The sequence below is a fragment of the Mauremys reevesii genome, unplaced genomic scaffold, assembly GCF_016161935.1.
Source record: "Mauremys reevesii isolate NIE-2019 unplaced genomic scaffold, ASM1616193v1 Contig21, whole genome shotgun sequence".
NCBI classification, from domain to species: Eukaryota; Metazoa; Chordata; order Testudines; family Geoemydidae; genus Mauremys; species Mauremys reevesii.
In genome coordinates this window covers 259,337-274,983 of record NW_024100831.1, presented here as the reverse complement: position 1 = coordinate 274,983, position 15,647 = coordinate 259,337, and the positions used below count along the sequence as shown (strand labels likewise).

The 15,647-nt window shown below is 52.8% G+C and overlaps 1 protein-coding gene and 1 non-coding gene across 2 annotated transcripts; one reads left to right on the top strand and one right to left on the bottom strand.

The window, feature by feature from the left end:
* Window positions 1–374: 374 nt before the first annotated feature.
* LOC120393522 lies at window positions 375–493 on the bottom strand. Its single transcript, XR_005592064.1, has one exon. It is a non-coding gene; the product is annotated as a 5S ribosomal RNA (ribosomal RNA).
* Window positions 494–914: 421 nt separating this feature from the next.
* LOC120393507 (zinc finger protein 436-like) lies at window positions 915–15,419 on the top strand. Its single transcript, XM_039518104.1, has 3 exons — window positions 915–941; window positions 2,643–2,846; window positions 12,609–15,419. Exons 2-3 carry the CDS (start codon window positions 2,708–2,710, stop codon window positions 14,306–14,308), a joined length of 1,839 nt encoding a protein of 612 aa, XP_039374038.1. The 5' UTR covers window positions 915–941; window positions 2,643–2,707; the 3' UTR covers window positions 14,309–15,419.
* The last annotated feature ends 228 nt before the right edge of the window (window positions 15,420–15,647 follow it).

The following is a 15,647-nucleotide window of genomic DNA, read 5'->3' as shown; positions in this document are numbered from 1 at the left end:
ACGCAGGGGGGGCTCCAGGCCAGCGGGGGGAACGGCAGCGTCCGGAGCCACCTCCCCTTCCCGCCCCCAGCCAGGGCCGGATATCGCAGCAGGGGCTTTAGGGGCTGCAGCCCAGGGTCCCGGGTAAGGGGGGCCCCCAAACGACCTGGACTTTCAGCAGCCGCCCAGAGAGCGTTTTGCGGGGCCTCCCTTAGCTCAGGGCCCTGGTCTGCGGCCCCCAGAGCCCCTGCGTTAATCCGGCCCTGCCTGGCGGTAAACAAGGGAAAAGCAAAGCAGGGCTGGGAGATGGTGCCCAACGCCCTCGTCCTGGGCGAGCTGGCGATGGCAGAAGCGAGCGCTGGAGGGAGCCGAGCAGTGCGGCAAGGGCAGGCAAAAGCCTACAGCACCCAGTATTCCCAGGAGGTCTCCCATCCAAGTACTAACCAGGCCCGACCCTGCTTAGCTTCCGAGATCAGACGAGATCAGGCGTGTTCAGGGTGGTGTGGCCGTAGGCACTGCCAGGGGCTGCTTTGCTGCCTTTAAGCCAGTCCCCAGCCTGCGCCTGCCTGCGTCACACCAGCCATGCACCCCCCCCTCCCTCTCCCCGCCCCCAGCTTCCTCACACCATCACCCAGCCTGCCCCATGCCCCACAGCCCGCACCTCCCTCCCTCGGCCCCGCCGCCCTCAGCAGCCTCCCTGCGGGTATCGCATAGCACAGCGCTCTGCCCGGAGCATGCGCAGTTCATCTGCTGAAGCCCCGGCCCTTACCCGGGTGGGGGCGTGTCTGGGGCTGCTATTGGCCGGGGTCACAGGGGGCGGGATGAGGGGCGGGGCTGGGGAGGCCCAGGAGGGAGGCGCTGCCAGAGGGTGTCCGGGGCAAATCCCGGCGGGGGGGGGCACCGAGCCACTCCCCCGTGGGGCAGAAAGGGGGGGGGCAGCTCCCCCCAGGCCCCGCCCCTCGGTGAGCGCTGCCAGCAGCGCGGTGCGGGGGGGGGTCAGTGCGCTACAGCGGCCCCCCCCCCACCCGCCTTCTCCAGGCCCGGCGGGGCGGGGCCGAAGTGCCGGGGCCGCGAGCCGGGCACAGGCCGCTGCTGCCTCCCCGCGAGAGGCGGACACGGCCCCCCCCCCGGCCCCCCGGGCCTCCGCCCCGCCCCGGAGCCGGCAGGTGCGGGAGGGGCGGGGCAGCAGGAGCGATGGCGGGGGGGGGGGTCCCGCCCCCCCAGCCCCGCCCCGCCCCGCCCCATGGCCTGCAGCCCCCGCCCCGGCCCTGCCCCTGCCTGTCCCGCGCCCCGGGCCGGGGGTCCTGCTCCGCCATCAGCTCCCGGCAGCCCCGGCAGCCCGGGGCTCAGGGGGCGGCCGGCCCGGCCGGGCGAGGAGAGCGGCCGGGGAGGGAGGGGAGCTGTGCCCGGTGGCAGCCCCCCCTCGCCCGGGCCGCGCGGCCCCCGGAGGGTCCCGGGCCCCTCTCCTCTCCTGCCGGGGTCCGGTCAGGAGCCCGTTCCGCGGGGCCTCCCGGCTGGACTGTGCCCCGCCCAGTGACACTTACTGTCTGTGTGCTCCAGCCCGGCCGCTATTGACCCACCCGCCCTCCGCGAGCACGAGTGGCCCCGTCCCCTCACCCAGCGCAGTAACAGCGCCGGCCTCGCTGGCAGGGGCAGTGCCTGTGCTGTGGGTACTACAGGACCGAGTCCTTAAATATTGGAGCCTACATAGGGTGACCCTGATTTTATAGGAACGGTGCTGATATTTGGGGCTTTTCCTTATATGGATGCCCATTACCCCCACCCTCCCTCCTGATTTTTCACACTTTCTATCTGGTCTCCCTAAGCCTTCAGCAGGGCCGCCCAGAGGGCGGGGCAGGAAGGGCAATTTGCCCCGGATCCCGCCGGGGCCCCCACGAGAGTTTTTCGGGGACTCTGGAGCGGGGTCCTTCACTCGCTCCGCAGGGCCAGGAAAACTCTTGCGGGGCCCGGGGCCCGGGAGCTTCTCCCGCTCCCGGTCTTCGCCGGCGGGGGGTCTTTCCACTACAGGGCGGAACGACCCCCCCGCCGGCGAATTACCGCTGAAGCGGGACCCACCGGGCGCAGCCGGGTCTTCGGTCGGTCGGCGGCTTGCTGGGGGACCTGCTGCGGCCCCGGTGCCCGAAGACCGCGGCCCCCCCGCCGCTGAATTACAGCCGAAGACCCGCTGCACTGGGCGTGGGTCCTGCCGCGCAGGGCGGCAGGCCCCGGGGCGCTGGGCAGCGGCGGTCCTGAACGGAAGGTCCCCCCGCCGCCGAATTACCGCCGAAGCGGGGGCCCCCGCCACCGAAGACCCCAGGCCCCCGGAATCCTCTGGGCGGCCCTGGCCTACAGCTCATTTTCTCAATCCATATTCAGGTAGCTGAATAAATGCTCTGATTGCTAGCAGTCCTGGGCACCCTGACGGGAACCCTAATGTGTCAGGCTCAGCACGTTTCGGACTCAGGCCACTTATTGAGAGAACCGAGCGTGGCTCTAAGAACCTCCCATTAGGTTGCTGTTTTTGAAAACTTGGCTCAAGCCTTTCACCAGTATGGCAGAGTCTAGAAGGTCTGTCTGTCAGGGACAAGTCCAGGACGAACTGGGGTATAAAACGGACTAAAAGCCCTTCTGAAACGTCCTCAATTGCTGTCTCATCCTGCCAGGCTGCAAAATAATATCCACGTTGTGCTACGGATCCGCCCACCCTTCCAAGGGCCAGGGAAGAGAAATGGCTGCAGTGGAGCCAGTGACCTTCGAGGAGCTGGCTGTGTATTTCTCCAAGGAGGAATGGGCCCTGCTGGACCCGGGTCAGAGAGCCCTCTACAGGGATGTCATGCAGGAGAATTATGAGACTGTGACCTGGCTGGGTAAGGATTCCTGTCCCCTCGGGTATTGGAAGTTGGGTGGTCTTTGAAGCAAAGGGGTCAGCTTCTGTGCAGTTTTCTTAACTAGTCCCCCAGATTTCAGGGGGATCAGATCTGATAATCCACAGACTTTGTGTGCAAGACATTGTCCCCTCCACGTCCCCTCCCATGTGACAGGCAATTCAGGGATATAAAAACCAAGGCTGGCTCCACCATTCTGTGGGTCTTCCAGCCCCTCAGCCATTGGACCAGTGTTTTCTGGCTCAGCTCTGCCTAAGTCCTCACTGGCCAGATTTTCAAATGTGCTTGATCTCCATTTGCACATCTTCCGTCTCTGCCAGCTGTGTTAGGGGGAGGCCCCACCCAGATGTTCTCAGCTCTCTTTCACCAGCCCAGATGGGCATGGACCATAGAATCATAGATTATCAGGGTTGGAAGGGACCTCAGGAGAGATCATCTAGTCCAACCCCCTGTTCAAAGCAGGACCAGTTCCCAAATGGCCCCCTCAAGGATTGAACTCACAACTACTCTGGGTTTAGCAGGTCAATGCTCAAACCACTGAGCTATCACCCCCATCCCAGAGTCATGGGACAGGATCCAGTTACCATTAGTGTCTCCAGGGACATCTCTTGTGCCCATGTGCTGAATTCTTGGAAGGAGGGTGTTGTTCCCGTCCTTTCCTGGCCATGACTGATCTCTGCAAAGGGTTCCTCTCAGGAGAGGGGCCAGTTCCTGTGCTGAGTGATGGTTCATGAAGTAGCCTGCTGAGACAACAAAGGCTTTACGCGCAACTGGAAGACTTTTCTCTGTCTGCCTGTAACACAATAGTTACTGAATGCTGCATCTAATCCGTTCCAAAATTCCAGCCAACGTTCTAGGCAGCCGTGGCCAGAACTCTATCCATTGTGGGGGGAAATGGAAAATGGAAGGGGAGGAAAGGGGGATCAGATGCAGCCCTTGCCATCTGTTCAGGACAGCCACAGTTTCAGGCACTTCTTCAATGATCTATAGCTCATCCCATCCCGGCCCATCCTCCCAGCAGAGTTTGAGAGCGGAAACACTTCAACGGGAGAGACTGAAGGAGATCTGCATCAGATTATCCCATAGACAGAGTGGCGGGTTTCCCCCAGCCCAGGGGAATATCCTAACCACTGGGCTAAAAGTTGGGAGGGAGTTCTCCCTCTGCCTGTTGTATGGAAGTTTGTCTATAGGGATGCAGTCTGGTAGGCGAGCTCTGGGGACACTTGCCAGATTGACACTTCCCCATCTGCAGTGGTGCTGGAACATTTCTAGAGTGGGGTGCTGCTCCCTTGCCCCATCCGCACTCCCTTGCCCCCAAAACTGGGGCTGGGGGCAGGGCTGTGGAGCCGGGAGGGGCCGACACGGATAGGGGTAAGAGGGCCCAGGCTGGGGCCACAGCTGGGGCAGGCGCAGAGCTGGGACCCCAAGGTGCAGGGCCAGGAGTGGAGCCTCACGTAAAGCCTGAGGATGCTGCAGCACCCCCCATATCCCTAGTTCCTGCACCTATGCCCGTCTGGACACCTGGTGAGGGATTGCACTGTGCGTGCTCAGAGGTGCCATATTCAGGTAGCTGAATAAATGCTCTGATTGCCAGCAGTCCTGGGCACTTGACGGAACCCTAATGTGTCAGGCTCAGCACGTTTCGGACTCAGGCCACTTATTGAGAGAACCGAGCGTGGCTCTAAGAACCTCCCGTTAGGTTGCTGTTTTTGAAAACTTGGCTCAAGCCTTTCACCAGTATGGCAGAGTCTAGAAGGTCTGTCTGTCAGGGACAAGTCCAGGACGAGCTGGGGTATAAAACGGACTAAAAGCCCTTCTGAAACGTCCTCAATTGCTGTCTCATCCTGCCAGGCTGCAAAATAATATCCACGTTGTGCTACGGATCCGCCCACCCTTCCAAGGGCCAGGGAAGAGAAATGGCTGCAGTGGAGCCAGTGACCTTCGAGGAGGTGGCTGTGTATTTCTCCAAGGGGGAATGGGCCCTGCTGGACCCGGGTCAGAGAGCCCTCTACAGGGACGTCATGCAGGAGAATTATGAGACTGTGACCTGGCTGGGTAAGGATTCCTGTCCCCTCGGGTATTGGAAGTTGGGTGGTCTTTGAGGCAAAGGGGTCAGCTTCTGTGCAGTTTTCTTAACTAGTCCCCCAGATTTCAGGGGGATCAGATCTGATAATCCACAGACTTTGTGTGCAAGACATTGTCCCCTCCACGTCCCCTCCCATGTGACAGGCAATTCAGGGATATAAAAACCAAGGCTGGCTCCACCAGTCTGTGGGTCTTCCAGCCCCTCAGCCATTGGACCAGTGTTTTCTGGCTCAGCTCTGCCTAAGTCCTCACTGGCCAGATTTTCAAATGTGCTTGATCTCCATTTGCACATCTTCCGTCTCTGCCAGCTGTGTTAGGGGGAGGCCCCACCCAGATGTTCTCAGCTCTCTTTCACCAGCCCAGATGGGCATAGACCATAGAATCATAGATTATCAGGGTTGGAAGGGACCTCAGGAGAGATCATCTAGTCCAACCCCCTGTTCAAAGCAGGACCAGTTCCCAAATGGCCCCCTCAAGGATTGAACTCACAACTACCCTGGGTTTAGCAGGTCAATGCTCAAACCACTGAGCTATCACCCCCATCCCAGAGTCATGGGACAGGATCCAGTTACCATTAGTGTCTCCAGGGACATCTCTTGTGCCCATGTGCTGAATTCTTGGAAGGAGGGTGTTGTTCCCGGTGTCCTTTCCTGGCCATGACTGATCTCTGCAAAAGGGTTCCTCTCAGGGAGAGGGGCTCGGTTCCTGTGCTGAGTGATGGTTCATGAAGTAGCCTGCTGAGACAACAAAGGCTTTACGCGCAACTGGAAGACTTTTCTCTGTCTGCCTGTAACACAATAGTTACTGAATGCTGCATCTAATCCGTTCCAAAATTCCAGCCAACGTTCTAGGCAGCCGTGGCCAGAACTCTATCCATTGTGGGGGGAAATGGAAAATGGAAGGGGAGGAAAGGGGGATCAGATGCAGCCCTTGCCATCTGTTCAGGACAGCCACAGTTTCAGGCACTTCTTCAATGATCTATAGCTCATCCCATCCCGGCCCATCCTCCCAGCAGAGTTTGAGAGCGGAAACACTTCAACGGGAGAGACTGAAGGAGATCTGCATCAGATTATCCCATAGACAGAGTGGCGGGTTTCCCCCAGCCCAGGGGAATATCCTAACCACTGGGCTAAAAGTTGGGAGGGAGTTCTCCCTCTGCCTGTTGTATGGAAGTTTGTCTACAGGGATGCAGTCTGGTAGGCGAGCTCTGGGGACACTTGCCAGATTGACACTTCCCCATCTGCAGTGGTGCTGGAACATTTCTAGAGTGGGGGTGCTGTGCCCCCCCTTGCCCCATCCGCACTCCCTTGCCCCCCCAAAACTGGGGCTGGGGGCAGGGCTGTGGAGCCGGGAGGGGCCGACACGGATAGGGGTAAGAGGGCCCAGGCTGGGGCCACAGCTGGGGCAGGCGCAGAGCTGGGACCCCAAGGTGCAGGGCCGGGAGTGGAGCCTCGCGTAAAGCCTGAGGATGCTGCAGCACCCCCCATATCCCTAGTTCCTGCACCTATGCCCGTCTGGACACCTGGTGAGGGATTGCACTGTGCGTGCTCAGAGGTGCCTAGAGAATGTTTACTCCAAAAATGTAGGTGCTGCATGAGTTTAGGGGCCTATGGGGTTCAGCAGCTGCTGAGCAGGGATATGGTTGATCTCAGTGGGGCCCGATTATAGGATTTGGGCACCTAAGTCCTTTTGTGAATCCAGCCCTGGGTCTCAGTTTCTCAGTTCCCCATCTGTAAAATGGGTGGAATGGCCCCTCCCTATCTCACAAGGGAGGGGTAAGGATAAATACATTAAAAACTGTGAGCTGCTCAGACACTGTGGTAATGGTGGAGGCCATATAAGAACCAGTGGCCGCAGAACAGGGCCCTTATTTCAGTTGGAGACTCCAAGTGCTGGTGTAATGAATAGTCTCTTTCCCTCCTGCAGCAGCAGCTGTGGCAAAGGGTCACAAGAATTCCTTGCACCAAAGTCTCCATCTCTGCTGGGGCTCCCCATCGTCAATGCTCCAGTTTGCCCCATCCCTGCCTGCTTTCTGCAGGTGCCCCAGGACCTGGCATGGGGCTCTGCAGTGCCAGATGTTGATAGCGGCAGTCAGGAAGTGAGTGTCATGCTTGGCGAATCTTTCTGCTCCTTGGCCTCTTGGCGGGGTAGAGTTTTCATTCAGCGCGTGCTGGGATTTGGGGTGGTTCATTCATTTCTGGCAGGTAACTTCACAGATTAGCAGGACTTTATGTCTGCGTTTGAGTCTAGCTGGGAAGAAGCACGTTATCCCAGCTCGCTGGTTCTGTGTTGCATGGTGTAGCTCGAATGGATGCAGAGGGGCAGTTCTGGTGTTTCTGAGATCCATGTCCAGTCCAGGGTGGGGCTGGCTCCATGTGTGGGACTGGAGACGTCCTAACGAGGCAATATTACCTCTTTAAATGGGATTGTTAGACCATTGATGGATGCTGTGTCTAGTTCTGGCGTTCACACTGAAAAAAGGATGGTGTCAACTTAGCGCAGGTTTCAAAAAGAGCTACAAGAATGATTTGTTGACTGGAAAACCTGCTTTAGAGATTCATAGTTACAAGGGCTGACTGGACCGATGCGATCATCTACTCTGATGTCCTGTGTAACACAGGCCATAGGAGCTCCCCTGAATCACCCTGTTTAAAATAGAACACATCTTTTAGCAACCCCCCCCCAATCTTGATTTAAAAATTCCCAGTGATGGAGAATCCGCCATAACCCTTGGGGAGTCTTTCCCAAGGGTCAGTTGCCCTCACTTTTCAAACTTTGTGACTTACGTCAAGTCTAAATTTGTCTAGCTTCGACTTCCAGCCACTGGATCTTGTTATACCTTTTTCTGCTAGACCGGGAGCCCATTGTGGTTACATTTCTGTTCTCCGTGTAGGCATTCATAGATTGCGGTCAAGTCTCCCCCTCACCTTTTCTTTGATCAACAGGAGAGATTGAGCTCCTGGAGGCTTTAATTATAAGGCTTGTTATCAATCCTTTTGTCACACTCATGGTTCTTCTCTGAACGACCCTGAATTTTTCAACAGCCTTATTTAATTGCTGGCAACAGAAATAGACATTGAATTCCAGTAGTGGTCGTATGATTCTAAAACACAGAGGCAATAAAACCTCCCTACTGATACCCGAGAGTCCCCTGTTTATGCCTCCAAGGTGTGCAACGGCTACCTTGGCTTCAGTGTCGCACCGGAAGCTCACGTTCAGCTGATTATCCACCGTAACCCCAACACTGTGTTTCAGAGATATTGCTTCCAAAGATAGTCTCCCATCCTGTGAGGAGGGCCTGCATTCTTTGTTCCTAGATGTATAATTTTACATTTAGCCATATTGAAGCAGTGTTTTCTTGCACCCATCTCACCGGGCGATCCAGAGGGCTCTGTATCAGTGACCTGTCCGCTTCTTTAATTACCATTCCCCCAGTCTTTGTGTCATCTGTAAACTCATCAGTGATTATTTTAAACTTTCTTCCACAGCATTGATAAAAATGTTAAATAGCTTAGGGCCAAGACGGGACCCCACTTGAAACAAACATGCTTGACAATGATTCCATTTACAGCTGTGTTTTGAGATGTATCAGTTAGCCAGGTTTTATTTTTCTAAGCTGGGGGCAAGCAAACAATATGTGTTTTAATATGGCTAAATATAAATGAAAACATCTAGGAACAAAGAATGTCGGCCATACTTTCACAAGGGCCGGGGGGCTCTGTCCTGGGAAGCAGTGACTGGAAAAAAATGGGGAGTTGTTGTGGATAATCAGCTGAACATGAGCTCCGGTATGACTTTTGTGTCCAGTTGCTAATGCAATCCTTGGATGCATAAACAGGGGACACTCAAGTAGGAGCAGAGAGGGTTATTTTACCTCTGTTTTTGGTGCTGGTGCAATACTGTGTCCTGTTCTGGTGCCCAAAATTCAAGAAGGAAGCTGATAAGCAGGAGAGGAGTCAGAGAAAAGCCACAAGAATTAGTAAAGGATTAGAAAACCTGCCTTATAGTGAATGACTCCAGGAGCACAATCTATTTAGCTTAACAAAGAGAAGGTTAGGGGGTGACGATCACAGTCTAATAAATACCTACAGGGGAACAAATATTTAGCAATGAGCTCTTCAATCTATCAGAGAAAGGAATAACAAGAAGCAATGGGCTTAAATTGCAGCAAGGGAGGTTTAGGTTGGATATTAGGAAAAACTTCCTAACAAATTGCCCAGGAAGTTTGTGGAATCTCCATCATTGGAGGTTTTTAAGAGCAGGTTAGACAAGGGATGGTCTAGAATCTAGACTGCAGATAATACTTAGTCCTGCCATGAGTGCAGGGGACTGGACTAGATGACCTCTCGAGGTCCCCCGAAGTCCTATGGTTCTATTATTTCAATGCCTGGAAGTTGAAGCTGGTAAGATTTAGACTGGAAATAAGGCATACATTTTTAATAGTGTGTAATTAACCTTTGGAACAATTTACCAAGGGTCGGGGTGGGTTCTCTATCACTGACCGTTTTAAAATCAAGATTGGATGTTTTTCTCAAAGATCTCTTCCAGGAATTGTTTGGGGGAAGTTCTAATGGCTTGTGTTACACAGGTGCTCAGACCAGGTGATCACAATGGTTCCTTGTGGCCTTGGACTTTCACTCTTTCTTTTTTGTAATGTCTGTGTAGCACCTTTTGGACAATTTGCCTCATAATAACTCCAAAACAGAGGACATTAATGAAACCGTGATCCAGAAATATGGGACGTACTTTTGCCTTTTCTTTTCTCTGTGTGATGGGTTTTATCCTCCCATTATGCTAATCTTTGCAACATTGAAGGAGTCGGGCATGTTTAGTCTAGAGAAGAGAAGGCTCCGGGGGCACATGATAACAGTCTTTAACTATTTAGCAGGCTGTTGTAAAGAGGATGGTAATCCATTGCTTTTCATGTCCACCAAAGGCAGGACAGGAAGGAATCAACGTAGTCTGGGGCAAGGGAGATTTCAGGAAAAACTATCTAGGCTCTAAGAATAGTTCAGCACTGGGGAAGCCTAGCAGGGAAGTTGTGGAATCCTCGTCATTGGAGGGTTGTAAGAAGAGGTTGGAAAAACTCCTGGCAGGGATGTTTAGATTAACTGAATCTTGCCCAGGGGGAAGGGCTTGTTGATCTCTTAGGGCAGACTGCACTAGGCCAGGCCTCTGACTCATGGCTGAGCTCAAAGCCCCCTTCCCTGCACACACACCTCACACCTTGGGTCAGCAAGCTCTCGGGACCCACGGCCTAGAACCCTGCTACGGAGGAGGGGCAGAGCCCTGTCATTGTGCAGCATGGGTGCAGCTCGAGGTGTAGACCCAAGTGCAGAGTGCAGTACGGACGCGTTAGCATGGCAACGAGACCCACGTCCGGTACTTGTAAGCCAGGTTTACAGTTCAGTGAGGATGCTCACGCATGGGTCCCGCAGCCCTGTGTTTACAATGCAGCAGTGTAGACATACTCTGGAAGTCCCTTCCAACCCTGCATTTCTATGATTCTGTCCCTTACACCTAAGCTACTACTAATTTGTTCTACCTTTTACTCATGTTTTCTAATCAGTTCTTCTTTATTTGTCAAGATGAGGTTTCAAATTCCTCCATGTTGGGTGTGGGAAAAGGAATGTGAGATGTTTGGGCTTCTGGGACGAGTTGATTGTGCTGGGAAAGTTAGACAGGTGTGTAGGATGATAATTATCCTATGAGGTCACAGCTGTGCTTGTGTAGAGCTAATTAACCTGTTATTCGTTGCCTGATTGTCTAATATAATTGTATATAAGAGCCTGCTGGAGGGGAATAAAGGAGTTCTCTGCTTGTGATCAAGTTTGGTTGTCAGACTTCGTTCCTGCTCCTGTGATGCAACAAATGATGATCCCGATGTGATGCAACAGTTGGGTGCCACACACTTTGATGTAGGATGTTTTACTCTCCAACCTTTAGAAATCCCAGGGACGGTTTATAGTGCAAGACTTAATAAGATCGCTCTGTTCACCTAAACAAAGAGATGGTAGAGTGGTGACTTGATAATGGCCTAAAAATACCTACAAGTGGAAAAGAAGAGGGCTTTTCAGTCTAGCAAACAACATGGTTTGGAAGCATAGTGTAGTGCAATCGTATTCCGTGGGCAAGTTCGTGATAGAAAGGTAAGGGATGTGTCATTTGGTTCATAAAAATCTACAGAACCGTAATTTCCATGGTGTCGCTCTCTGCAGCTTGGAAGGGGGAACTGACTGTCCCTCCTGGCTCCCTCTTCCAGGTTCCTCCGGTTAGTGGAAATCTTGATAATACAGTGTCATAGGGAAAGGGTTGAGTTGGGTATCATTCGAAAGCCTTTTCTCCCATTAACACAATGGTACCAAACATGACACACCAGGAACAATCATGTAGATACCTAATAGAGAAAATGTTTAAAAATCAACTTTTTTAAATTATACTTGAACACAGGGAGGCATTACTTACATAGAAAAAACACTGATCATTGGTAATCCTAGGGAAGTTAGCCTTGAAATACAGGACTGAAAACCCTGGTTCATCAAAGTCATCACCATTGTCATTTCCTTAGGCCGCCTCTTCTAGACACATGGTCACACTGATCCCTGTCTGCACGGCACTCATACGTCTCTGTGCAAGGCAGGCTGCTGGCCAGACATCTGCAGGGTGGTGAGCCGGGTGCTGCATGGAGAAATAGGGATAGTCCCCACCCCAAATTGCTCACACTCATAAGTAACAGCTTCCAGTTCTCACGTGTGTTTTGGAGGGCTGTGGGGGAGGGGGATGGAGAGAGGAGTTCATTGGCAGTGACGAAGGCTTAGATGCAAACTAGATACCTGGAGAGGGTAGCAGCTCTGCTCAGCTCCCCAGGGGAGTAAGTCAGGGCAATTCCCTAGGCAGAGTGGGGTCCTGTACCATTTATAGCCCAGTCTCTGTAGGGTGGGGCTGGGAAGAAGGCGGCACCTCTCTGGGTGGGCTGCTCAGACCCTGGGTCTGGAATACTAACAGCCCAGACCCTAATGGACAAGATCAACACTTGTCGTCCTGCCCCCCAGCAGGGTGTCCAGTTTCCAAACCTGATGTGATCTCCCAGCTGGAACGAGAAGAGAAGCCCTGGGTCCCGGATCTCCAGGGCTGTGAGGAAAGGGGGATCCCAGGAGACATCCACATGGGTGAGGAATCAGCGAAACTGGCCCTGCTTTTCTATTCTCATGGCAGGCATCCTTAACGGGTTTTCACCAAAGATATCTGACCGCAGAAACCCCTTCTCTCGTCCACATAGGGAGGAGATGGGGAGGCAGAATCACTCTCTTCTTCTCCCTGCTCTGGGGAAGGTTTGAAGGGGATTCAGCCCCGATTGATTGATTGATCTCCCCAGCAGTTATTCTGGTTTCTTCTGCCTTGTCTCACCCAGGCCAGGATTGCCCCAGCGGGTGACACATCCTCACGGGAGACGTCAGTCATGGTTTCCCAGTCACCTGGCAGTCGCTCGCTTTTTCTCTGACTCTCTCAATGGGATGTGAAAGCAGAATCAATCCAATCCTTTCCTTCCAGTGGGGAAGGGGTTTTGAGGGGGAATCGTTACTAGAGTTTGTACCTTGCTTACCCTTTCCCCCGGCACAGGGACTGACTCCTGTCTGGATTCTCTCTCTGTCCCAGCAGGTGCTGGGACCGTGAGTGAGAACGAGGAGGAGAAGCCTCAGCAGGAAGGCCCTGAGCCAGTGGAACCACATGGGACAGTATTGAGAACATCTGAAGGGGACGTCTCCCCGAGCCCTGAGGAGGGAGAAAACCATGAGAGGCGGCACGGGCCAGAGAGACAGCAGGGAATCCAGTTAGCAGAGGGTTGGGGTAAATCCACTCACAGGAGCAAAGGGGTTAGGAAAATCAAAGAAACCGTTCAGCCGCGGATCCCCGCTGGAGACACACCCTACAAGTGCAGTGCCTGTGGGAAAAGCTTCCACTGGAGATCAGTCCTTAATGTTCACCAGAGAATCCACGCTGGCGAGAAGCCCTATAAATGCAATGACTGTGGGAAAAGCTTCAGGGACAGCTCAGCCCTCACTAAACACCAGAGAACCCACACAGGGGAGAGACCCTACAAATGCAGTGAGTGTGGGATAAGCTTCAGTCACCACTCGGCCCTCGTTACTCACCAGAGGATGCACACAGGAGAGAGACCCTACACGTGTGATGACTGTGGGAAAAGCTTCCGTTGGCGATCATCCCATATCACTCACCAGAGAATCCACACGGGAGAAAAACCTTACAGTTGCCCTGACTGTGAGAAAAGCTTCAGGCAGCATTCAAACCTTATTAAACATTACAGAATCCATACAGGAGAGAAGCCCTGTAAATGCCCCGACTGTGGGGAAAGCTTCGCTCAGAGCTCCTGCCTTACTGAACATCAGAGAATGCACTCAGGAGAGAAATCCTGTGGATGCCCCAACTGTGGGAAATGCTTCTGTGACAGCTCAACCCTCATTAACTATCAGAGAATCCACACAGGAAAGAGGCCCTATAAATGCCCCGACTGTGGGAAAAGCTTCACTCAGAGCTCCCGCCTTACTGAACATCAGAGAATGCACACAGGAGAGAGACCCTTTAGTTGTCCTGACTGTGGGAAACGCTTCTTTGTCAGCTCAAGCCTCATTCACCATCAGAGAATCCACACTGGAGAGCGACCCTATAAGTGTTCCGAGTGTGGGAAAAGCTTTGTTCGGCAATCACAACGGGTTATACACCAGAGAATCCACACAGGAGAGAAGCCCTATAAATGTAATGAGTGCGGGAAAAACTTCAGTGACAGATCAGACCTCACTAAGCACCAGAGGAAACACACCGGAGAGAAGCCCTACACGTGCCCTGATTGCGGGAAAAGCTACTGTTTCCGATCAGACCTCACTAAACATCAGAGAATCCACACCGGAGAGAAGCCCTTCAGTTGCCCCAAATGTGGGAAAAGCTTCGGTCGGAGATCAGACCTTATTATACACCAGAGAATCCACACAAGGGAGAGACCTTATATATGCCCTGAGTGTGGAAAAAGCTTCAGTGACAGATCAGACCTCACTAAGCATCAGAAAAAACACACCGAAGAAAAGCCCTACAAATGCCTCGAGTGCGAGAAAAGCTTTGATCGGCACTCAAATCTTATTACACATCAGAGAATCCACACAGGAGAGAAACCCTACAATTGCCTGAACTGTGGGAAAAGCTTCAGTCGCAGCTCAACCCTCACTACGCACCAGAGGATCCACACAGGCGAGAAGCCCTACAAGTGCCCTGGGTGTGGGAGAAGCTTCAGGGACAACTCAGCCTTTATTAGGCATCAGAGAATCCACACGGAAGAGAAAGGCTAGAAATGTCCGTGTCTCCGGATGGACCAAGTGACTAACACCTGTGCCAATTCCCAGGCATCTCAGAGGTCAGGCCAGGCGGGAGTGGTGGTGTGATGAGGACGTGCCTTAGTTACTAAAGCAGAGAATGAAATCGCCTTCCTGGACTAGAGCTGCGCAGAGCAAGAGGCTGAGGTAAGGTATCCACCTTGTGACTGGGTTTGATTTTACTTCTCAAGTAGCTCTGAATAGCCGCTGTTCAGTTCCTACATTTAAGTTAATTACCCACAACTGGTCGATTCATCCTCTAATTTAGGGGTGTTCTTGGGTTCCTTGCTGACACTGAGATCCCCAGCATCCACAGGTAACAGTTTCTGTCATCTCCGGTTTGCAAGGAGACGCCATCCCATCCTAGTGGATGAAGACCTGGCCTTTCTCAGTCACACCTTTGTCACTACATGGCTGGACTACAGCAAGGTGATATACCTGGGCATGAACTCATCTGTGCTTAGGAAATTCCAGCTACTACCGAACACTGCAGCACATCTTCTACCATGGCACATCAGGTCATAGAACATCAACGCAAATTCAAGATCTCAGTCCTTATCTCCGTGACCAGGGCCCTGGGTAAACAGAACGCCATCTACAGCTCCAGGATGAAAACCACCGTCAACATATTTGCTCCTTTTGCACAATGGAACTTCCTACAATACGGGTAAAGCCTGTGTGTGCATGAAACAACTTTCTCGGGGGACAGTCAGAGACTGTGGAATGAGCTCCCCCAGGAACTAAGGACCATCGCAAACCTCCCCAGCTTCTGCTCCCAACACAAGCCACATTTTTGTGACCCTGCCTTCTCTAACATAAATACATAGCATTGCATATATTAAATAAGTCATGGCATTTTTTAATTTATTAAATAGTTTCAATCTTTTTTTCCTATAACAAACAGAAGGAATTCCAGGTGCCAAAATTTAGAACAAGTTTAAAAGTACTGCACATCAGAAAAGAGAAAAGACCAAGATGTTTACCCTTGTTTGGACTCCTGTGTATTCCCAGCACACTGGTTTTTATGGCACATATATAAATAAATAAGTAAAAATTAAGGAAATCAAAATCAAAGAGGAAAAAGGTTGTGGGGGTTGGAAGAGGAGAAGGGATGGGGACGAAGAGTGTGATTTGTTTCCTCCTAGTGCCCCTCTTGGAATTCTGGGGCCTGGGGTCAAACTAACAGATGCCCATAATTCCTCGCCGGACATCCCCTAACTCACCTGCTGTTGTTTTGGTTTGGTTTTTTTGCTGGTTTTTGTTATTGCAAATCAGCACAATTTTCAAACTGCTCTCAGGCAGCAGGGAGAAAACA

Bases quoted from the DNA above. Each gene is read 5' to 3' on its own strand.
- LOC120393507 (XM_039518104.1), top strand. From the start codon at position 2,708: ATGGCTGCAGTGGAGCCAGTGACCTTCGAGGAGCTGGCTGTGTATTTC. The intron at 2,847-12,608 runs GTAAGGATTCCT...CTGTCCCAGCAG, and splicing joins TGAGACTGTGACCTGGCTGG to GTGCTGGGACCGTGAGTGAG.